Below are 25,005 nucleotides of genomic sequence, written 5' to 3' on the forward strand. Positions count from 1 at the left end.
CAAAAGCTGGACACATACACTATGACATAAACCAATTTGTAGATACTGACCTATGTATACTTATTCCATTCTAAACTACAATACTTGTAAACACTTTAAGGCATGGGTCCTCAAACTGCGGCCCTCCAGATGTTGTGAAACTACAAATCCCAGCATGCCTTGCCACAGTTTTAACACTCCCTTATAGCAAAACTGTGGTATGGCATGCTGGGATTTGTAGTTTCACAACATCTGGAGGGCCGCAGTTTGAGGACCCATGCTTTAAGGGAAACGTTTAATTGAAAATGTATTTAGTTTTACTTACAGAAAAGCCGGTATCCCATTAGCTGTGGTAGCATCAAAGATTAGCCCATGGCTATGCAGTTAGCCCTGATAAGCAGCCTTCAGAACTGCGATAATACACAGGATCCGGAACTTATCCCTCGTGCTACTGCTTGATCATCGGCTGATAAAAAAACGGCCAATAATTGGATAGCTCCATAATGATCACAGGCTAAAAGGATTACACCCAATAGGATCCCTGCCAGTGTCTTAACAAATAAATGAAAATAGTTTTTAGTACTTAAATCACCAAGAGCTTTTGTGTTGCTTATTACTGCAATATGTTTACTTATACAATATTGTGCAGTTGATAGTAAAATATTGTTTCCCACCATAACCTTTAATTAAGTTTGTTAGATTATGATTTTTCTCTACTCTTTAATCCCTAAGGGTGCAAAACCAAACAAGCACATCTATACTGCACTATATATATATATATATATATATATATATATATATATTCTAAATTATAATTACAGCTTATGCACCGCATAAAATTTTTAATGGCTTGAGGAGACAATAGGATTACTCAGAGATTACAATAATTATAATGTCATTACAATTATATTCATATTAGTGGTGTAAATGTAACGCAGGAAGGTACCGCAGTCATGACCTACTGATCTCTGTCATACAATGTATAAAGAGAATTGGGGAAGTGGGTTTCATTTCCTTGCTGCATAATTCAGTGCGGTCAGTATGGGCAGCATAATATCAGTGGTAATCATTTTGCATTTGGTTTATATGAATTGAATTCGATTTTTGAAAATAACCAAGTACTTCATTCAGCTGGATGCTCCCTTAACTTTACTCACATACAAATTACACGGCTTAGCTCATTTAGGGTTGTCCTGTAAAACAAAATTAGATTTGGAAAAAATAGTTTTTTCCATCTTACCATAGACAAGCTATAAATGTTAAACATGACTGGTTTATTGCCGCTTAGCAAACCCTGAGATAAATTTAAAGCAGCAGGTGCGCCAACATCAGCTGCTAATATTCGAAGATGAATGTGTAAAATGAAAATGAATTTTACGACACAACCTAACTATTATATTCAAAATTCAGTACAAACTTTTCCAATAAACCTGAAATTGTATACAGGGTGGCACAACATATACCACAGTAGTTACAGCACATTTAATAGTCCGTATACTCTACTTATGTACTAAATATGTACTATATGTAATACACAGCACTGTGTAGAAAGCACTTTGCACAAGCTGGAAACTACATATAATATAGATATAAAAATGAAACGAAATACTTACTTTCAAAAATAATGAACTTACCAACTTAACTTCTATATAAATCTAAAAAATAAAAAAAGCACATCGGATACGCTTAAGATAATATTGATGACATTTAACAATATTGTTCGTATATGAAACATACTTTTAGGCAGTGAGTTGCTTTGATTGATGCACATAAAATATACCCTCATAAATAAATGTATCTATTTTATTCCCGCCAGATATGAAAGGGCCTCCAAACCTGTTTGCGGAAAAAAAAAAAAAAAAAAGCCTGAACCAATTGAGTAATTGGTATTCCAATTAAGAAACAAAACAAATTTTGCAGCAATAAAAAAAATTGGCCAAAACTAGAAAGGCAGATTTGTCTACAGTTAGAGCGGTAAATAAAAAGGCAATGCCCAATTGTGTGCGGAATTCAGAAGCCTTGGGGTCAGATGTACCAAGCTTCAAAAAGTAACAAAGTGGAGAGTTATAAACAACCAGCCAATCCGCTCCTACCAGTTATGTTACAGGCTGTGTGTAAAAAATGACAGGAGCTGGTTGGCAGATAATTTACCACTCTGTCACTTTTTGAAACTTAGTACATCTGACCCACAACCTGAAGTCCTTCCTCATCTTATAAAGCACCAAGCAGGTGAAACTGCCTGCTGCTAAGAGAATTCAGAAGGATAAACAGATATCTGAGCTTCAGTATATATTATTTATATTGCCTAATCCAGGGCTGGGCAACACCGACCCTCCAGATGTTAATGAACTACACATCCCAGCATGCCTTGCATCAGTTTCAGCATGGCCACATAGCAAAACTAATGCAAAGCATCCTGGGATGTGTAGTTCATCAACATCTGGAGGGCCGGTGTTGCCCAGCCCTGGCCTAATCTGACCCGAAACTACTTTAGTCTTGGGTACAGTTATTCATTAAATTGTCCTTGGAAACACAGATATGTGCAGCTAATAAGGCATTTTAGACCAAACTGTGCCCAAATATCTGTGTTTCATCATCATCATCATCATCATCATCATCATCCTACTCCAAATCCGTATGGGAAGGATTAGTTATTGACGGACTGCCAGTTTGTTCAGTAATCGGCACATTACTAATCGCATCACAAATCTGTGGCAAAATTGCATTCGCTTGTGTATGGACAGATTTAAAATGATGTACTCTTGGAAAGGAACCCAAATGTAGTTAAGACCAGAAATAGCTGAAGGGTTTACTGTAAATCTCAACATTAACGTTTCTTTTAAAATAGGATTTGTTTTTACCTATTACATTTACATTACATTAGTGATTTATGCTCTACAAAGAATTTTTTGATCCAATCAGACTACAGACCAAACAGAAGATCTGCTTTAAAAACGAGAGTGCTTTATGTGCTAAAAAGGGAGCTGGTGTAGACTGTTACGCAATAGAGGATTACTGGTCATTGGCTCTATCCAGGCTTTCTATGACTCTGGTAAGACGAATATTTAATAGTCTTATTTGATTGTCTAAATGGTCAATCTTCTCTTCTAGGTTGTTGTTGCTGCTGTTCCTCCTCCAGTAAATACCAACAGGCCCGGTCATGAAGTAAATTGCCACCACAAAACAAAGAGGTAGCATAGCATGCTCCGGTTCACCTTCATATTTCTGCAGGATATAAACGCAGGACAGTGCAAAGAGGGAGACTCTAACTAGCCAGAAGAATCGTCCAAAGACAACATGTAGAATGTAGAAGAAAAATCCCAGGAAAAGAGAAGCAAACCAATAGGCCAACAGGACAGCCACCACCAGCATGAGTGCCCTGGTGGGATTACTGGCAACTGCAGCGGGATTGAAGTAGTGAGTGAGGTTCGATGCTGGAAAACACAATGAGCAGTGTTATTTGCAAGAGTTTATATATTACATTTACAAACAAGTCAGTAAAAAAAAAAAAAAAAAAAACACACACACACCTTTGTAACAATCATTGCTGCATTTAGATTTCCATTATGCTGCAACAGTGCAGCATTTATTATTAAAATTAAGGATGCCATATCAAAAATGGACATCATACAGTGGCTTGCAAAAATGTTCAACATCATGAAGGTGTAAATTTACTAAAGCTTCTAAAAATGAAGAGCGATGATGTTGCCCATAGAAACCAATAAGATTCTGTCTATCATTTCTCTATTGCATCCTAGAAAATGACGACAATGAGAGTTTCGGAATGTATTTTTACTGCAAACCAATAAGCTCTTAAGATGCAAGGTCGATTTCCCTTGAACTCCTGAAAAAACCATACAGTGCATGGTGTGCAGGCTTGCAAAATATTGCATCAGCGGCCACATCCAATAGTATATAATTATTTTACCAAAAAAAACCTCAAACTATGAATATGAAAAAAAGGAGGTGTGAAAAACAAGTTAAAAAAATATTATGTCTAAAAAAAAAAAAAAATAATGTATAGACATGTATAAATATAGGAAAATGCATCATAGCCCCCAGGCACTGTCTAGACCAGGGGCAGTCCACACAAAAGAGGACTGCTATAAAACTATACATTCTGGCATGCCCCGCCAGAGTTTTGCTGGGATGTAGTTCTTGTAACACCTGGAGTGCAAGTTGCCACCGCCAATGCCGGCTTCCTGTCAGCCAAGTTGCAAAGGGATTGCAAATAGATTCAATGCTGATTTTTGTTGCCATCAGACAAAATCTGATTGATTACTATGGGCAACATAACCGCTTAATATTTAGAAGCATCAGCAAATCTACCCCCTAGAGTGCAAACCCTACCAGAAACGTATCCCAAAAGACTTGATATGGCAAAAACTGGTTGTACAAGGTGCTAGAATGCAGTGGGTGAATAGTGCTGTAAGCAGTATTTTCCAGTGGTTATTTATATTTTCACAAATCTGCTGACAAATAATGGAAAATAGCCTTCTGCTTTGCAACATCAATATGGACAGAAAAATCATATGCATTAAATAGGCTTTTAGCTTAATTAGAAGTTCATTGAAAGGGGAGTTTCATAAATCCAATCTTGCATAAACAATAGCTAGGAAAGAGAAAATGAATGAGTTCCATGGAATAATTGTCGCATAAACATGTAGCACATTTCTCAGGCACACTGCCAGCTTCCTCAGACTCATTTATAGCAAAATAGATCAGAAGACCACTAAAGCTGTGTGCGCACTAAACGATGTGTACCCAGCGAGATCAGCAGCGTCTGTGACATGGCAGCATTGCAAGTGCATACACACACCTGCCGATGATGGCTATCGCAGTGCTGACAGTGTTGTTGCATGGTCAGTAAAATAGTGCTTACACACTGGACTATATTTAGGGGGGTATTCAATGTCAGGGTCACGGCAGTCGAGCTTGCTCGACCGCCGTGACCCAGTCCCGTTCTCGGTCAGCTCGACCGAGAACACGCAGGCGGGATTTAATGTCCCGCCTGCCGGGGAGCGAAAAGGGGGCGTGGCCGCGAGTTGCGGCCGGGAAGAGGCGAGCTGCAGCTGACAGCTCGTCACTTTCCGGCAGAACGAGCCCGACAGCTAGTGATGTCGGGCTCGTTCTGCCGAGATACCCTGCTCAATGCTGTCGCGGAAGACAGCATTGAATAGGGCCCGGCGGGCATCTCCCGATGGGAGGTGCTCGCCGGAGATTGAATATCCCCCTTAGACTTTGTTATTCTGATCCTTCGAAACCGGCAAAATCGTAACAAATATCATCTAGTTTGTACCCAGCTTAAAGTATTGGTGCTGAGATGATACAAGTTGCCCTTTCCACCCAAAGTACCAGCAATGCATCTGCTGTGAAGATGAAGGGCAAAGTAAGTGAACTTACAATAAAACTAAAAGCCTACTTGAACAAAGTGTTATTACCCCCTCCATTGGAAGGATCTGCACAAAAGGTACAGTACTTTTATGCAAGATTCACAAAGAAGTTTCGTATCCCATTTAAGGCAGCAAATGTTACCAACTGGTTATTTCAGTGACTTTAAGATAAAGCAGTCCAAACAGCCTCAAGCTCTTTCTTTCCCTGCTGCTGCTTAGCCCAAATTGGAAAGGCTCAATCCCAATATACTTCCAAAGGAAAAAATCTAAGATAATATATAGAAGGGCTGACCACAGCGCTGGGACAATATGTCCAATAAATCTGTAGGACTTGCAGGTTTCAAATAATTTCTCCAAGAACAGGCCATGTGAATTGCGTCAACTTAAAAATATATATATATAGTCACTTTATTTATAAAAAAATAAAAACGGATCAAACCATAGGACCAATCCAATAAAAAAGGGTAAAAATACCACAAAACATCAAACACATGAAAATAACAGTTCTTTGTAAGAAGAGATGATCAGCTCACCGGACCTCTTAGGGGATGTGATTTTTCACCTTAAATCCACTGATCTTAAAAAGGATTTCCCACTTGATAGGACGTCTGTCCTTCCCACACTGGTACTCTTCCCTTAGGCACCACACGTGGTGAGCAGCTGGAGACCAGAGTTTTGAGAGGAGACAGCCACCAGATACAGGGGAGAAGTGCCGGTGGAGACGTCTGCATATTTACAGTAGCAGCCCCGGACGGCTTAGTAAAATCATTAGCCGGGAAGAGAGCATATATCACCAGAGGAGCATCGCGGCATACAAACATCTTTGCCGTGACCCTACCAGACTGCGAGCGCAGGCAGATCCTGACAGGAGGGAGCACACCTGTTACCAGCTACCCGTGCACCTGGCTCCCGCTCTCTTCTTATTTTCCCTTACCACCAGGAAACCTAACAAACACAGGGAAAACCCTAGGTCAACCACAGTGGCAGTGTGGCGCCTAAGGGAAGAGTACCAGTGTGAGAAGGACAGACGTCCTATCAAGTGGGAAATCCTGTTAAAGATCAGTGGATTTAAGGTGAAAAATCACATCCCCTAAGAGGTCCTGTGCTCTGATAATCACTTCTTACATAGAACTGTTATTTTCATGTGTTTGATGTTTTGTGGTATTTTTACCCTTTTTTTATTGGATTGGTCCTATGGTTTGATCCGTTTTTTATAAATAAAGTGACTACCTTCTATACTCGAGTATAAGCCTACTTTTTCAGAACATTTTTTATGCTGAAAAAGCCCCCCCTCGGCTTATACTCGAGTGAGAGTCCCACTTGAGTCAATAAGTTTCCCAAGTTTTTTTGTTGTAAAATTAGGTGCCTCGACTTATACTCGAGTATATACGGTATATATATTTTTAAGTTGACGCATTTCACGTCGCCTTTTCTTGGAGAAATTATTTGAAACCTGCAAGTCCTACAGATTTATTGGACATATTGTCCCAGCGCTGTGGTCAGCCCTTCTATATATTATCTTTGGTTATTTCAGTGGTTCTCAAACTTCCTTGGAGAGTGGGCCCTGTGCAAACTACCGATAATCGGTACAGCTCAAACCACATCACATTAGGCTCACCGTGAGGATACCTAACTGCTTGGGGTCCGAGAACCTTTGGTTTATTTGGCTTCCCCAGAGAGAGGGTGTGGATCACCTCCTTCAATGGAACATTGTATTCAAGTGTTGAATGGAGTACAAGCACATCAGTTTAATACTTAATGCAAGCTACTGTATGTGCTTTTTTTTTGTTTTTAGGAAGACAAAATGTTTTCAGTGTTGGTTGTACTTTGTTTTACCAAGCTCCAGAGTAAAATTTCTGTATGAATTGCAGAATTTGCTTTTGAATACAATTTTGGAGTATCACTGAGGATCCCAAAACAGGATCCTGTACTAAATGGCAATGTTAAGTTTGCTTACAGAGTTTTCTACTTCGGAACCCTCCAAAATCCTTCAATCTGTGACAGAACATACAGGAGATGCAGTCACACACCCCTAAAGCTGGGTACAGGCTAGACTAGAGGAATCGTAATGACAAAATCAGAATGTTTAATTCACTGATGTGAATGTTCAAATAGTCTCTGTCAAGTGCTGCGTAATATTTATGCGCTATATAAGAAATTATTAATTATAAATAAATTGTCCAGTGTGTATGCTGACAATTTATTATTTATTAACAGTTTCTGACGTTTGCCTTGTCAGTAACATCCTCAGTTATCTGTACATGCAGGAGCCATACTATTCCCTTCACCCTGCTGTTATGGACGGCATTGGCAAATGTGCACGCACTTGCCGATGCCGGCACCTCTTTAGGTCCAAGTTATGTATGATCTCACTGGGTACACCCATTATAAGTGTATAGCCAGCATAACTCTATTCATAGTCTGCATACAGATAACAGCTATAGCTTGCATTTCTAGCCCATGTACCACCACTTAAGACACTAGACAAGAAACAGTTATGTAACGAGCGCTCTTCATTGCAGTATAGTGGGAACAAATGAAGATAGGTGAACCTCTTGCTAAGGGATATGGTCACTAGGTCGACATGCAGGAAGGTCGACCTGGGGGTTTTCACTTTTTTCTGAGTTGACATGTGCCAACATGCTTGTGTCAACCTAATAACCCATGTAGACCTAGTTCATGTCTAAATTAAAGGAAAGAGATATGTCAGTCGCACAGGTCAATAACGTTTTTATATTGATTCAAGGACCCTCCCAGATACAAGTACAATTATAATAATTTCGTGTAGGTAACGAGGGTGTGCTACCATAGGCATGGAATTGACAAGAGTAGAGAAATAGGAAGAATGCCATTCGCTGGTGCACCTAAGAATTAATTGAACTCATAATACATAACTTTTATTGGGTATACATATAAAATTTCTGCGAAATAAAACCAAGACATACAACAATCACACTAATAAAAAAGGGGAGGATGTTCCCCTGACTCAGTGTGACCCCCTGATCACCACAGCCCCAATATGTGAGTGTTTTTTTGTGTACCATAGGCAACAGAATAAATAAGAGTAGGTATTCTCTTATTTCAAGAGGACTCGCGGTAAGGTCTTTTTTTATATAATAAGTTTTATTCTCTCGCAGGGAGACAAATCTCATAGACCCGGGTGAGGCACGCAGCTATTGAGGGCAATCCTCCAATAGTGCTGCCGTCAGCCCTTGTAGCCGCTACCGTCCCTTAATGCTGAGGGCTGGTGAACCGTATGTGAGGTGTGCAGGCTTGCACTTGCCTCGTTCACCCAGCTAGCTCAGATAACGCTGAGTCTGGCGCCAGACTAGCGTGTCGGTCACCGTGTGGACCACTCACAATGGTTGCGCAGCAGTACAAATCAAAATTTCAACATTGTATGTGGGGAGGGGAAGAGGGGGTTTTACAACACACTGAGTGTGTTAAGACGGTCAGCGTCCTGAGGAAGCGTTCACTGCGAAGCGTACGCTGACCGTCTTAACACACTCAGTGTGTTGTAAAACCCCCTCTTCCCCTCCCCACATACAATGTTGAAATTTTGATTTGTACTGCTGCGCAACCATTGTGAGCGGTCCACACGGTGACCGACACGCTAGTCTGGCGCCAGACTCAGCGTTATCTGAGCTAGCTGGGTGAACGAGGCAAGTGCAAGCCTGCACACCTCACATACGGTTCACCAGCCCTCAGCATTAAGGGACGGTAGCGGCTACAAGGGCTGACGGCAGCACTATTGGAGGATTGCCCTCAATAGCTGCGTGCCTCACCCGGGTCTATGAGATTTGTCTCCCTGCGAGAGAATAAAACTTATTATATAAAAAAAGACCTTACCGCGAGTCCTCTTGAAATAAGAGAATACCTACTCTGTTTTTTTGTGTACCATAGGCAACAGAATAAATAACTCACATATTGGGGCTGTGGTGATCAGGGGGTCACACTGAGTCAGGGGAACATCCTCCCCTTTTTTATTAGTGTGATTGTTGTATGTCTTGGTTTTATTTCGCAGAAATTTTATATGTATACCCAATAAAAGTTATGTATTATGAGTTCAATTAATTCTTAGGTGCACCAGCGAATGGCATTCTTCCTATTTCTCTACTCTTGTCAATTCCATGCCTATGGTAGCACACCCTCGTTACCTACACGAAATTATTATAATTGTACTTGTATCTGGGAGGGTCCTTGAATCAATATAAAAACGTTATTGACCTGTGCGACTGACATATCTCTTTCCTTTAATTTAGACATGAACTAGGTCTACATGGGTTATTAGGTTGACACAAGCATGTTGGCACATGTCAACTCAGAAAAAAGTGAAAACCCCCAGGTCGACCTTCCTGCATGTCGACCTAGTGACCATATCCCTTAGCAAGAGGTTCACCTATCTTCATTTGTTCCCACTATACTGCAATGAAGAGCGCTCGTTACATAACTGTTTCTTGTCTAGTGTCTTAAGTGGTGGTACATGGGCTAGAAATGCAAGCTATAGCTGTTATCTGTATGCAGACTATGAATAGAGTTATGCTGGCTATACACTTATAATGGGTGTACCCAGTGAGATCATACATAACTTGGACCTAAAGAGGTGCCGGCATCGGCAAGTGCGTGCACATTTGCCAATGCCGTCCATAACAGCAGGGTGAAGGGAATAGTATGGCTCCTGCATGTACAGATAACTGAGGATGTTACTGACAAGGCAAACGTCAGAAACTGTTAATAAATAATAAATTGTCAGCATACACACTGGACAATTTATTTATTATTAATAATTTCTTATATAGCGCATAAATATTACGCAGCACTTGACAGAGGTGCACCAGCGAATGGCATTCTTCCTATTTCTCTACTCTAGTTCATGTCTATCCAATGATCCATACCTCTTGCTGGAATCTAAAAAAAGTAGATCATTGATATTGTCAGCAAGAGTAGGCAGCCTTTGGAATGCCAAATGCTGTGGAACTGCACGTCCCAGCATGCCCTGCCACATGTGTTCTTTTAGGCAGGCTGGGATGTGTAGTTGCATAGCAGCTGGATGCCTACCCCTGGTGTATAGGGGTAGGCATCCTATAGGAGCTCACAAATACAGGACATTATACTGTATATAATAATGTAAATTAATTTGGTCAGAATCCCTTTAAGACAGTTTCCCTTTTCCTATTTATATCTATACAACTTGCTTCTGCCAGTTACTACCTTGTTAAAGGCAGGAGAAAATCACCTTTCAGAACTTTCCAGCTCACTATGTGGCCTTATCTAGACTGTGCTCCTGGGGGTTTCTAAAAATAGATGCTTTTGGGGGAGGGAACACATACTAAAAAAACATACAAACAAAAAAAACAACTTACCATCCATTCCAAGTACATCCAAGAGGTCAGTCCATATTCTCCATAGTGTGTCAACCAAGACATCTACACCATACACAAACCTCTCTGTCAGACGCGAAAAGAACTAGGAATAGAAACAAGCAATCAGTATGTCACTGAAAATGATACAGGCTGACATTTTTGCTCTGTCTTTCCACACAAGAAATGAGCATACTAAAATGTTGGTTTGGTCTATAAATACTGCAGCAAAAGGTACAAAGCCTAAAACTTCCATGTGGTGCCTAGCAGACATGTAAAGTATTATCTTCATGATAACCTGAATTCTATAAAATATTGGTGCTGGTATTTCATCCTCATTGCTATCTATTGTGTACACACAGTATGATTCAGGGTCACTTTCTATTCGGGAGGTCATTCAGATTAATTCGAAAAGCTGCAGATTTTGGAGTCAACCAAACGCCGCCTGCATGACCGTCCGTCCTCCCTCGCATGTCTGTTTCCCCCCAAGCATAGCAATGGATGTTTTGCATAAACATCCATTCACAGCTTGCGTGTGGGGAGGAAATCATTTGATGGTCACCAACCATCGAATGTTTTCTGCAGTGCTCGCAGATGTAAGACATCTGTGAGCTCCCTGCGCGGGAAGCGGGCGGCAGCTGACATCTGCTCATAGTTTTCATGGGAACGCAAATGAAACAATGGGCATGGCTACGGCCTGCCACCCTGCAACCGCAGTGTTGTGTGCGAGCGGCTGGGGAATAATCAATTCGCTGTGGCCGCTCACAACAAGCAGCTGCACATGCGGATAAATGTTTATGCGCATGTGGAGTCACAAAACATTGCCCACCGCTGTGAAAATTCAACAGTGAGAGAACCAAAATTACCTTCTTGATCCCGATAAGGGCCTCCGGATAGAAAGCAGAAACACACTTGTCTGCACAGTCTATTTCTGCTTTGATCTGCTAGATTAAAAAGGAGGGCCGCGCTGCTCAAGGCAGCATGCCTTCCCCATGCGTTCCTCCCTCCCTCCCTGCTGGGTCCCGGCAGCCACAGTTATCAAATCCATATCGGCGGATTTCACATTAGCAAATGGCCAATAGTACATAATTTAACTGACTTATACCCCTTTTACACCAAAATCCTGGATCCATCCTGGTATTTGGAACAGAGTTCCAAGCCAGGTTGGATACGGGATATGCACCATTTACACTCCGGTGCCAACCTGCAGTGTAAACGGGGGTTGCACTTGGAGTATCCAAGCGTCGGGAGCGCCAATCAGCCCCCCAGGACCACCGATCGTCAGGCTGGGGGCTTGCCCAGCACAAAAGGTAAGCTGCTGGGCTGCCCCCAGCTCCCGGGCACCGCAAGCCCCCTCCGCGTCCGCAAGGTTAATGGATGCTGCACACAGGCATCCATTCACCCCCTCCCTGCCTCCGCTGCTGTCTGCACAGTACAGCAGACCGCAGCGGAGGCTGTGTGCGCCCCACGCCCAACCTCCATACTGACTACAGGGTAGTGACAGGACCTGGGTAGTGGGCATACCCATTTACACTGCCCACTACCCAGTTCCTGTCCGTGTTCCACCCTGGTCAGGACCTGGGTAGAAGTCCCATGTAAATAGACACGGGTTGACCCCTTTTACACCGCCGCTGACCCGGGTCCGCAAGGGAAAAACCTGGGTTTTTGCGTCGGTGTAAAAGAGGTACAGGACCTTCTTAATATAGGATATGGATATGACTCTTTATTATGTTAGATGCCTCATTTCCACTACCTGATGAGGACTCATATTTGTTAACATTTGATTTTGTAACACTGTCTTGTTATGTGCCTGTAACCCCTTCTCCTTTTTTGTCACTATATATATATATATATATATATATATATATATATATATATATATATATATATATATATATATATATATATATATTTAGGATCAAAACAATATTGTCTGGTGTGGAAGCCATTTTTTGTTATTTTGCAGTAATACACAAGGTCTGTGCCCAGGAATGTAACGCTAGGATAGCTATATTCATTTCTTCCATTAAAATTACCACTAAACCTACAAAACAAGTTAATCAAGGGTGTAACTACAGCCTGAGTAGTGTATGAAAAATAGGAGGATTAGGCAGAAGAGGAAAGTAAATGTACCAACAATCTGGCTGCATATGGATTTTTTCAGGCTGCCAAGTGAGACTGGTAGTTATGGAATTAGTGGCATTGCAGGGTGTTATTTCAACAAGGACTGAATCTCAGTAAGAGCCCTTAATCTGTCTACAGTTTAGAGGAGAGAATGCTTTGGAAGGATTTGATCCATTTTAATGCTTCACTGTATGAAGTTGTTCTAGTGTTGCCAATAATGCTAACACACTATATACATGGCCATTTTGCAACATTGTCATCTATTCAAAAGCTCGCTCTTCAAAGTAGCCAGCAAATGATTAGGAACTGCTGCACATTTGGCAAGGTCCATTTCCATATAAAGTATGTAAAACAATACAGCTTTCACACTGCAAAACCTGCTTTGACCTAATTTTTTACACGTTTCTTAAAACGGGTCGAAGCAAGTTAAACCCCTTTCACATTGCATGTTGTAAACGGTATATTACTGGTTAATTACAGTTTTGTACCTTTCACATTGAACCCGTTGTGAAAGGTACAAAAACGCTAATACACCAGTAATATACCACCCATTCCCTGGTACCTGGCCTGAGCTCCCCACCCTCCCCTGGTACCTGGCAGCGTGCCAAACGGACCCCGCCGCACACTGCTCATTGGATGAACAGACCACTCTGCATCGCCAGCATGTACCTCGCTGCCAGGATCCCCGTACGCTGTCAAGTACCAGGGAGGGGGGTGGGGAAAGCGGTGGTACAGTACATGCTGCCAGGTACCGGGGGAGGAGGGACACAACAGTGTGGGATCCAATATACCGGACCACTTCACACTGCACAAATAATGGGTCTGAAAGACGTAGGTCCTTCTTTGTACCAGTTTTGAATTACCAATTTTCTTGAACCGGTAATTTAAAACTGGTGCTTACACACTGCAGCTATAACCGTTTTGAAATGGTAAAAAAAAAAAATAAGGGCGAATTATCGCCTTATAGCTGCAGTGTGAGTGACTTAATAAAATAGTAATAGCAACTACTTGTCAACTGTTTACATGTCCAATCAACCAACTAAGTAGCATGATTGTCATGTGATTCAACATACAGGCTACATTTAGTCAAATCTGTTCAGAATTTATATACAGGTTGAGTATCCCGTATCCAAAATGCTCGGGACCAGGAGAATTTTGGATAACGGATTATTCCGTATTTTGGAATATTTTAATATTTCAATTATGTATTTTGAAGTATCTTGCATTTATGCTGTATAAACACATCAAACACATGAAATGCACACAAATATATTTTATTTGTTCAAAAAACAAGGTTTTAGTACACAAATTTTGTTTCATGTTTTATCTCAGATATTGAATTTGAATGCCTAGCAATCATTTTCTTGTACATATATAGTGCCAGTTACATATCATGTCCTCAGTAATGCTGTTACAAATGTCCCTAGTGAGTTTTTAGCAAAAAAAAATTTTTTTTCCCCCACTTTCTGGAATGTATGGTTTTTGGAATAATTCGGATAAGGGATATTCGGATACGGGATACTCAACCTGTACTTTATATTTTCAAACTAGAATTAAAATGAAATTCGCCATGTTTTTATGGCGAATTTGTGCTGTTTGGCGAATTTTTGACAAAAACGGTGAATCACCCTATTCAATGACCACATGGCGAATACATTTGAAGGTTTTTTTCGCCATGATTCACCGAGTAGGAATCGCTATCTTTTTATGGTGAAGTGGAATGTGAACTTTTAAAATAAAGTGTTTTGTTTTTTACATTTGGTGTCAAAAAAAATCAGGAATTTTATTCTGAGGAGGGGCATGCTATTTTTATTCATGTGCTGTAAGCACATGAATATATATTTAATTTTAAAAATAATATTTTTTTTTTTATTTTTTTTTTACACAGCAGCCAGCAGGGGGCGCCGGAGCCGAGCCGCTCATTACATATTCATATATTCACTGCACGATCATTACGATCGTGTGTAGTGAATATACGCCCCCCTGCTGGCACTCCCGGGGGGGCAGCCTGTGCTGCCTGGCACCCGGGGAGCCCACCTAACCCCCCACAAAGGTCTGGGCTAGGCAGAGAGACTACCATCTCTCTGCCTGGCACCGTCCTCAGGCTCCCTGCGGCTCGCTGCCCCTGACTCGTTGAATACCGGAGCCCGCCGGCTCCGGAACGTGGCGAATGTGCAGCGAATCCAAAAAAGGATTCGCTGCACCTCGCAGGTATTCACATTGAATACCGCCCTTAGAGGGGGGGGGGGGGGGGGGGGGCGCGGACGGGACGGACCATCGGGGGCAGCACAGTGGCATAGCAATCACCATATTGCCTCACAGCACCACCTAATACTTCCGTGTGAATATGCTTATTCATATCAAATACTTATGAATTAAATATATATTTGCTGTACAGCACTTAACATTGTTGGTGCTATATAGACAATATTTATATCCATGTGGAAAAATGAATTATATCTCAAAAATGTGAAGGAGGTTACTTAGCAAAACTACTCAACGGCCCAGTGCCACACTGCTCCCACTGATCTGTTTCTCACTTGCACCAAGACAGACAGCCTGGCCCAAAGGAAAGCTTAGCAAAGTGCCATAGAGGTTGATGTCAGAGTGAAAATCACCTCAGGATGAGTTCCTGCAAGTTCAGGATTCCCATGGAAGGAATAGAGAAGTAAATCCCAAAGTAGGTACAGTGAGCCGTGTTATCTCCTCTATAGTCTGTGACAGAGCATGCCTACTAGTCCTCTATTTCATGTGACCTACACATGTAATCCATTCTGTGGTGGTCCAAACCCTATGGCTGGAGATTAAGGGGTCCTAGACATTAATCTCCAGAGCAAAGTGTTCTCTTCTTAATACGTACAGAATACTTACCAATTCTCTGCATGTCATGTATTTGCCTCATCAGACTAGAAACAGTACCTACAATATCACCAACATGGTTTCTGGCTTCTTTATAAGTAAATTATAACCCTTAGTGCCAACATTGGTGAGATAATATCCACTAAAAATTTCAGCGTCACTCACCTTTGTTACAGAATAATTATATATATATATATATATATATATATATATATATATATATATATATATATATATATATATATATATATATATATATATATATATATATATATATATATATATATATATCTCAAGGGTGTAGCACTCATAGCATAGAAACCACGAATACGCCATACAGTAACGTTTCAATTTATAAAATTGTCATCAATTGATGACAATTTTATAAATTGAAACGTTGTTACTGTATGACGTATTCGTGGTCCTTGGTTTCTATGCTATGAGTGCTACACCCTTGCTGGCTTTGTATTTCAATTCCTGTGAAGGCACCGGCTCTTAAAGAACTGTTACAGGTAGTGCCTAACCCCTGTAACATGTATGTATGTATGTATGTATGTATGTATGTATGTATGTATATATAGATATATATATAGATATATATAGATATATATAGATATATATAGAACAGGCAGGAGAAATGAACGGGGATTTGCAAGATAACAATAATGGGAGCTATATACACAATGTTTGTATCTGAAGGGGGGGGGGGGGGGATTAGAAAGGTACATGTGGAAAATCTCAGACTTATGTAGGGTACACACCAGAATGATTAGGGCTCAATCCCATCAATCTGGATCCAATTCCAACAGATTGTATGTAGATTGGCCATGTTTTTCAGATACTACCTGCTGCAGATAGGATCTGTAAAAGACCCATTCAACTAGATACAGACTCAGATTGGATTGGGATCAGATTGGATGCAGATCGTTAGCAGATTGTGTGCTCCAACACATCTGCTAACGATCTACTAACAATCAGGATCGCTCTGGTGTGTACAGGCACAAAACAAAAGACAAAGAGACCAGTAGAACCACCATCACAGATAATGTAGCAGGCATGGAAGGAATATGGATGGCAGGGATTCTAGCGGAAGCCATGCAGAGAAGGTGAATTGAGGGGAGGTGCAGGAAGAAGCCTTTAAAGATGCCAACCAAAACAATGTGATTTGATACCAGACCACAAGCAGCACTATAGAGGGCTCATAGTTTAGGAGACACTGTTAGTGAGAACACTCCCCATGCTGCAGCTATGTGACTAGAACATGCATTTACTGGACTATACGCTCCATGCATTCGGCTCCCTTTTGATATTTGCATAGACAGAGTGAATTCTCCTATGGCAGTGGTTCCCAAACTGTGTGCCGTGGCTCCCTGGGGTGCCTCGGGACACATGCAGGGGTGCCCTGGGTAGATTTATGAGCAAAACCCGTGCTGGCTGCTGCCAATCATAAAATGTGTACAAACAGAAGCAAATCCTGCCCTTTACCAGATAAATGACCCTAAAAATCGCATATAAACCAAATCTAATTACAAATTATTTTGGCATAGGGGTGCCGTGAAAAAATTCTGATACTCAAGGGTGCAGTGATTCAAAAAAGATTGGGAAACCCTGTCCTACGGTATTTTACACAAACTAGTGTACAGTCCATCTCACAGTTACTCACATACTATTTTATTTTACACTACCTACCAGCCCATCCAAATGGTGAAACATAAGACAACAAGTAAGTAACAACAGTGCAAGCGGCTCTGCAAGCACAAACATGGCAATTCTTGACTTACTCTGTTGGGGAAAATTCCCTCCATATCGGAGTGGAGAATGTTATACTTTATTATATAGGATGTAATCTCCCCCTCAAAAAAAGCACACCATATCAACAGACTTGTCGAACCACATAAATTGCACAAACTGTAATGGGCCCCACATACAGCGCGATATTCAGGCATTTTCTGAGCAATTTTAACAAATCGCTCAGAAAATGCCTAAAAACGCACGTAAAATTGCTGTGTGTATAGCCCACACAGCGATTTACATGCGCGCCGCCGCCGCTCTGAATCTGCCCAATCTCCCGCATGTGTGGCTGCGGGCAGATGAGCAGGGCTGAGTGACTGACAATGCTGCAGACATGTGCCGCAGAACCTGCAGGCACCCCTGACTCCCCTCCCCCACCAGCGGAAGCACCGTTCGCGACCCCCACTGAACCCCGCCTCTCCTCTCTGCGGCAACGGGAGAAGGAGAGATTTTTTTTTCTAATTTCAAAATGGCCACGGCCAGCCAATCACGGCTCGCCGCGTCATTACCCCACCCCCTAGAGCTGGCTACATTGGCCAGCTCGAGACAGGAGGCAGGTAGTCCAACGGCGGAGGAGGAGCAGGGAAGAGCTCCAGAAGAACAAGCCCTGGGAGGCGGCGGCCATGCAAAAGAGATGCAAAGGCTGCCACCGCCAGGTGAAGAACACAGATGAAGAGGCAGAAGCCGTGGCAAGCAGCAGCCTTGCAAAAGAGCTTAAAAGGCCGATGTCCCAGGTGAAGACTACGCAGAAGCCCTGGGGGGGCAGGAGCCCCCCTGGGTGAAGACAAGATGCAGTTTAATAAAATATGTAAAAACCTTTGTGTTTTTATTAAATAAAATATTTAAAACCTGTGTTTGTGTTTTTATTTTAATATTTCCTTTACAGGGGGCTATAGGTACTGGCGGGCCTTTAATGCCCCACATGCTGGTACCTGTGGTTCTCCCATGTACTGGCATGTGGGGCAGGCTTGCTGGGACCCATAGTCCTACTGTAAAAGACAATATTACTGTTAAACAAGATATCAACCCTGCACCCACCGCCCAGGGGATAGCCCCGGGCTTCAGCCCAGGCCTGGGGTTCCCTTATTTGGGGGGCTGACTAGTTAGGGCGGGTAATGCTTTGGTCACGGGACCCCATCAAGCGTGTCCCCTGGCAATGGCATTACACCCCCTGCTAGTGGAGCCTGGTGCTGGTCCCCAAAATACGGGGCACCCCTATTCATTTGTCTCCTGTATTTTGGAAACCAGGGCTACCTCCAGAGCCTGGTGCTGGTCCCCAAAATATGGGGGACCCCACTCACTTTGTCCTCCGTATTTTGGGAACCAGGACCACTCAAAAAAGCCTGGTCATGCCTGGGGGGGACCCCATGCCATTTTTTTAATTATAGAAAATTATTGTCTGCATGACTGAGAGGACGAGACGCTGGACTTCAGACTTGGTAAGTATTTTTCATGTCCGTTCCCATTGTACCACCAACGTTTAAAAGGGGGGGGTCCACTAGCCACCAATGATTGAACTTTTCTTTTTTTGGGGGGGGGGGGGGGGGGGCATACTAGGGGGTGGTGAAGGAACACTTATTAAAGAAGACATTATTTATGTGGTAGATGTCTATACCATATAACATTATTTTTGTGATGAAGTGCAGTGTTTTACTTCACTTTCTGTGACAGATTTGAAATCGCCCATGCTGAATCTCCCATTATGAATCTCTGATACAAATCTCTCTGTATGTGGCTCATTGTCTGAAAGAGTGAAATCTCTTGTGCTGAATCTCCCGTTATGTATCTCTGCGTATGTAGGGCCCTTAAAGAAAAGGTAATGATGCATTGTAAAGCAAAGGTTGAGTACTCTATGTCCTCTTCGCTAACAAGATTTCAGTCCCAGTGACCTAACTAAATAATGTATACCGTAATTAAAGGATGTAGAGCACTAGAGAACTTAGGGCTAACCAATGTATATATTACTGGCACCACTGGCTACCAGGGGTTAAAGTTACCCAGAACAATGTGGAACTGTGATCCGTCAGTTACATTTTGGGGGCGGAACGGATCCACCTCTGTTCTGTTCCCCTTGCCCCGCTGCCTGTTCCTGCATCGCTAAAGGAGGAAGTCTGGTTGGAAACCCGGCAGTCTCAGAGCAGGTCCATCTGTCCGTGGCAAGGCTATTTCAAATGATGCACTGGCTCGCTACTCGGGAGCCAGTCGGAGTATTCAGCCTGGCAGCCAATCAGGAGTTCGCCAGCTGGTGCGTCATTAGAAATAGCAGTGCCGCAGACAGATGAACCTGCTCTGAGACAGCCGGGTTTCCCACCACTCTGCCCGGTTGTCTCCTTTACCACACAGTGCATTGCAGTGCACACAGTAACAATCCCTGACTCTGCATGTAACCCCTGGCAATAAGCATGTAGGTAAGAGGCACTCATGTGGCAGATTATGTAATGGGCATTACTATGTGTGGTATAATGGGCATTACGTTGTGTGGCATAATGTGTACTTGGCATTACGGTGTGCATAATCCAATGTTCCACAAAGCCATGAGCGCACAGTTTCTTTTTATTAGGTGTTGGTCTTATGCACTGTGGGGCATAATTAGGGGTGGTATTATGTGGCCCACATTATTATTTTCATGGGATAGGTCATAAATGTAAAGCTTGCAGGGAGGCACCAAACACCTTAGTACCCACCATGGCTGTCGCATATGAGGGGTGGGGGGAAAGCGAGTTCCACCTCCTCACCAGGACCACTTTAAGCACTGCTGACGACCAATACAAGCAGTGACATAAGCATTGCTGGCGCAGACCAGCAATGTATATGTTACCTCCACCACTGCCCCCAATGTATATTTTTTATGGTGGTAATATATAAATTGCTGGCACAGGTGAACAGATTTCACCTTACGCACACCGCTGCAAATTAAATCGTAGTTGTTCACATGGGCGGGATATTGCCCGGTCGGGGCAGTGTGGGGTGGCGTTTACCTAAGCTCTGAATATACACAGCCCAACAATAAGTTCTGAATCAGGCCCCAAGAACAGAAATCCCTGAATAGTCTTTTACAATAAAAGATTCACAGCAAAGTCTTTCACCTCCTGAAAATCTATTGCTCTTTGGGAAAATAGCTCAGTGTGTACGCACTACTTTGGTGACAGATATATCTAGCGATTTTGAAATGAAAATCTTCTAGTGTGTATGGGCCTAAAGACTGCATTCAACTGAAATGCCTCCTTGTGCGCATAGGATTGGTAGACTGTTCTGCCTGCACATAAGAGATTTCAGATGTGCGGCCGTCAGCAACCACGATATATTGCATTTAATATCTCTTGAACTCCCCTGGCAGCCCATTTACATGCAATACATTTCAATAAAAATCAATGGTCATGCTTTGGTACAGGGCACAAATGTCTTGTGCTGGCTATACACTAAAGGGGTGTACACACAGTGAGGTTTTGACTAGTTAAAATGTCCAAGGTTAGCCAAAATCCTGCTTAGTCAATATTGTCTAGCATAGATTGCTTAGCATAGGTAATTTTGACTCGATCACAGACTATAGGTCCATACACACTGGGCGACTATGCCCAGCGTGTATGGACAACGATGATGACAATCGGTGCATACATACTGAGCGGCTTTACCCATGCCCGGCACCAATGGAGGGGGGGGGGGGCATTGCATAGCGGAGCACTATGCAAAGACGTCCTGAAAGCCGCTCATCTGCTGGTATAACCAGCAGATGAACGGCTTTCCCGGCGATGTTGCGGGAGCGCGCAGCAGCACTCACCGCTCATCGCCAGGCCATATACACTTGGCGGCTTTAAGCTGAAAGCCGCTCAAACCTGCTGTTTTGAGCGACTTTTAGCTCAAAGTCACCCAGTGTGTATGGGCCTTATCATTACTTCAAAATCTCTTGTACATCTAGTCGAAATTGCTTAGCCAATATCTTACCGTGTGTACGGGGTTTTAGATTATCTGCCTAAAGCCCTATACACACGGGGTGATTGTAGCCCCGGCGATATAGTTGCTAAGTGACCATATGCCCGTGTGTATGGGGTGGCTGTTGCCGGTAGCGCGCTCCCGTGACCAGCCCTGGGGTGGTCGCTGGTTGGAGGACCATGCTCCTGTAATCAGCTGTTTCCCCCAGCAGAGAGTCTCCTTTTTATCAGCGACCATCTCTGGTCGCTGTTGAAAATTGGGCGCTGAGCAATATATTGCTCCGTGTGTATGGAGCTTAAACTTTGTGATTAGAACAAAAATCTGGTGATATATAGGAGCAAACTACAATTGACCACGTGCTCCAAATATTGAAAAACATACATTAAAAAAAAAAAATGGATGTTTAACCAAACTGGTTTAATACTTTTGATTTATTGCCAAGATATTACCAGATTTTAGCTCCAACCAGAAAGATTGGACATAATCTAAAGATGGGTACACACAGACAATAATTGCTGATTCAGGCGGGTCAGAACAATAAAATAGTCATATCATCCACTGTGTACACACTATGTTGCTAATGATGCTCGCTCCTATACCTCCTCAGCGCCATCCTCCATAATCTGTACATGCAAGATGCATGTACTTGCGCTTGCATACATGGCCCCACTAGGTCATTGCCAGCATCAGCAAGTGTGTATGCAGTGCCAGCTACCCTGCTGGGTTTCCCTCTCCGCTACAATGTCGCGCTGTGTACCCAGCAATAATGGCATAATAATTCTACTTGTTCTATTATGTGTAATGCACATTCAGAACACTGGAGTGTTAACTGAGGAACGGGTATGGATCATTAGGTCACCAGCAAGTAGGTCGACACCACTAGGTCGACATGCAGAAAGGTCAACTGTGTCATTAGGTCGATAGTAATAAGTCAACATGTTTTTTTTATTCTTATTTATATTTTTCACCCGAATGTCAACACAGTCAACATAAACACTAACACATAGCACCGCGTCCCATCGCATGGCTCACTATGCTCGCCATGCTACACTCGGCACACTATTTTATTTTCCCACCACACCCTAGTGGATAGTAGGACATGAAATACTGCCTGCCGGCACCTGTCATGTCGACATGGACACCGAAACGTACAACCGCGGCTGCACTCCATGCTTCAGGCACGGTGGCTTGCTACGCTCGGCTCACCATTTTATTCTCCCACCACACCCTAGTGGATGTAGGGCATGAAATACAGCCTGCCGGCACGTTGGCTCAGAGAAACAATAAAAAAATATATGTTGACCTTTTGACTGTTGACCGTCCCCATGTCAACCTAATGACCCTGTCGACCTACCTGCATGGCGACCTGCTTGGTGACCCAATGACCGTATCCCTGAGGAACTTACCATCTATGGTTACAATATACTGTACTTTATGTATATCAGCATCACCGTTGACTAGTCCATGACGAAAGAAAAGCATTAGGATTTGTAGAGAACAACAAGTAAAAAAGGACTACAAGGTACACATAAGTGATTGCACGGACTAAAATATAATGCCCTATAGGCAATTACAGCATACAAATAACCCGATCCACAATTGCAATGTATTGCAACAAGGCCAAGGAAGGCATACAGCATGTGCACACCAATAGCTCGCACAGGCGATGTGCATGTCGCTATTTATAAGAAATGGAGGCAGGCAGTACATATGCAGAATGCCCAGGGTATGACACATGCATGCATGCATGCATGCAATGTAAAAGAACCAGGGTACATATGTTATGCCCAACACTAACTGACATTTCCTTCCCCTAAATGCACATTCCGCTATATTTATTTCCCTAGGAGCCCAAAGGCAGCCGCATGTCCCACCTTCTGCACCGCTCTCACGTTATCCTCGCCGAAGGTATTACTCATGGTCTGGTAGAAGCCGGTGGCTGCCTTGCGGAAGGAGTTGTTCTGCTTCTCATGTCCCCGGTTCCTGGTGGCCTGAGCGCTCAGCGCCCCGGAGACCAGCAGCAGTAGCGTGAGACACCAGGGCAGCTTCCGTCGCAGGCGATCCATGTCCCAGCAGCGGCAGATGTGAAGGAGCAGATGGCAGCAGCAAGAGACGTCGGTAGCAGCTCCAGTTCTCGCTCTCTGCGATACAATCTATGAGCCCAACCTTCCGTCTCCTCCCAGCACCGGAAGAACAGCCCCTTCCTAAATAAAATATCCTGATTGCTGCAATAAAATATCCTGCTTGCTGCAACACTGACCGACCGAACAGCCCATGCCAGCCTATAGGTGGTGACTGGTGACCCAGACCGACTCCAGCAACATTTCCTAAATTAAATTCTGAAGTCCTCATTTACACCGGGCTCGATATATATTGGTGGTCAGGAAGAAGAAAACAAGTCTAATCTATTGCTCGCTCCTCTGTATCGCAGGCATTGAATTCAGCGTTACAAAACCATACAGCTGGGTACACATTAGACCAGTGGTCAGGGAAAAAATATAATTTCACACCTTGAAATTATGGCCCTGCTTTGCTTGATTGGACTTTGGCCCTGATTCTGATCGCAAACGCACAGGGGAGCGATATTTAGCTACTGCGCATAAACTTTTCTGCACATGTGCAGCCGCTTTGTGCGAGCGGGCGCGGCAAATTGATTATTCACAAGCCTGTTCACACGTAGCAGTGCGGGCAGGTGGCGGCGGCCCATGGACATTCCCTGGTGACGCAGTTGATACCCTCTTCCCGTATAGAAGCACCACAGATCTAAGACACCAGAGTGTCTTAAGGCCCCCACACACTAGAACTATTTTTGTCCAATTTCCGACCGATCGTCCAATATATCAGCAGACTTTTATTGATAATCTGCAATAATCGGTCGGTTATTGACGATTCTCTGTTAAAATCGGCCGATATATCGTACGATCGGTCAGAAATCGGACAAAAAATTGTTCTAGTGTGTGGGGGCCTTTAGATCTGCGAGCTCTAGAGAAATAATTCAATGGTCGGTGACCATTCTCATGCGCACGGGGAGATTCGCAGTGCATGCAGCGGGCAGCCGACCTTCGTGCAGGCAGCATTTAGATGCAAAGCTTTGCGGGTCGATCAGAATGAGGGACTTTATCCCAAACTCCAATCAGTCAAGTGCTATTTTAAAACTCACACATTCACTATCCCCTGCGTGCCTCCCTCAAATGATGACCCATATTCCCTTTGTTCCTAATATAATCTACCCCTTAATCTAGCATGTATGCTCTAACAGGCTCAGCCATTTTAAGACTATGCTATTTATATCTACCTTTTATGTAAATGTTTTTTATGCAGATTGTAAATTGCCTTTCAAATAATGTTGATGATGATGTTATTAATTTAATAAGTAATGAGACATTTTTTGGGGGAAGTGGTGAAACAATATACATGGAACATGAACTAGAATACTCTTGAGTGATAGCACTAACAAGCTCATGTACCACAGGGGCCCATTTGCTATGGATTGCATATTTAATGTGTTCTGGCCCAGGATCGCATTGCAAAATGCGTTCCTATCAGTGGAATTTAATATGGAGCACAAG

At 42.9% G+C, this 25,005-nt stretch overlaps 1 protein-coding gene across 1 annotated transcript; it reads right to left on the reverse strand.

Moving 5' to 3' along the window:
* Positions 1 to 266: 266 nt before the first annotated feature.
* Positions 267 to 23,703, reverse strand: BRI3BP (BRI3 binding protein). Its single transcript, XM_083150641.1, has 3 exons — positions 23,311 to 23,703; positions 10,736 to 10,838; positions 267 to 3,413 (listed from the first exon to the last, which is right to left on the reverse strand). The coding sequence occupies exons 1-3, from the start codon at positions 23,500 to 23,502 to the stop codon at positions 2,992 to 2,994; spliced, it is 717 nt and encodes a 238-aa protein (XP_083006767.1). The 5' UTR covers positions 23,503 to 23,703; the 3' UTR covers positions 267 to 2,991.
* Between the last annotated feature and the right edge of the window lie 1,302 nt (positions 23,704 to 25,005).

This window comes from Crinia signifera, chromosome 1, assembly GCF_055691185.1.
Source record: "Crinia signifera chromosome 1, ASM5569118v1, whole genome shotgun sequence".
NCBI lineage: Eukaryota > Metazoa > Chordata > Amphibia > Anura > Myobatrachidae > Crinia > Crinia signifera.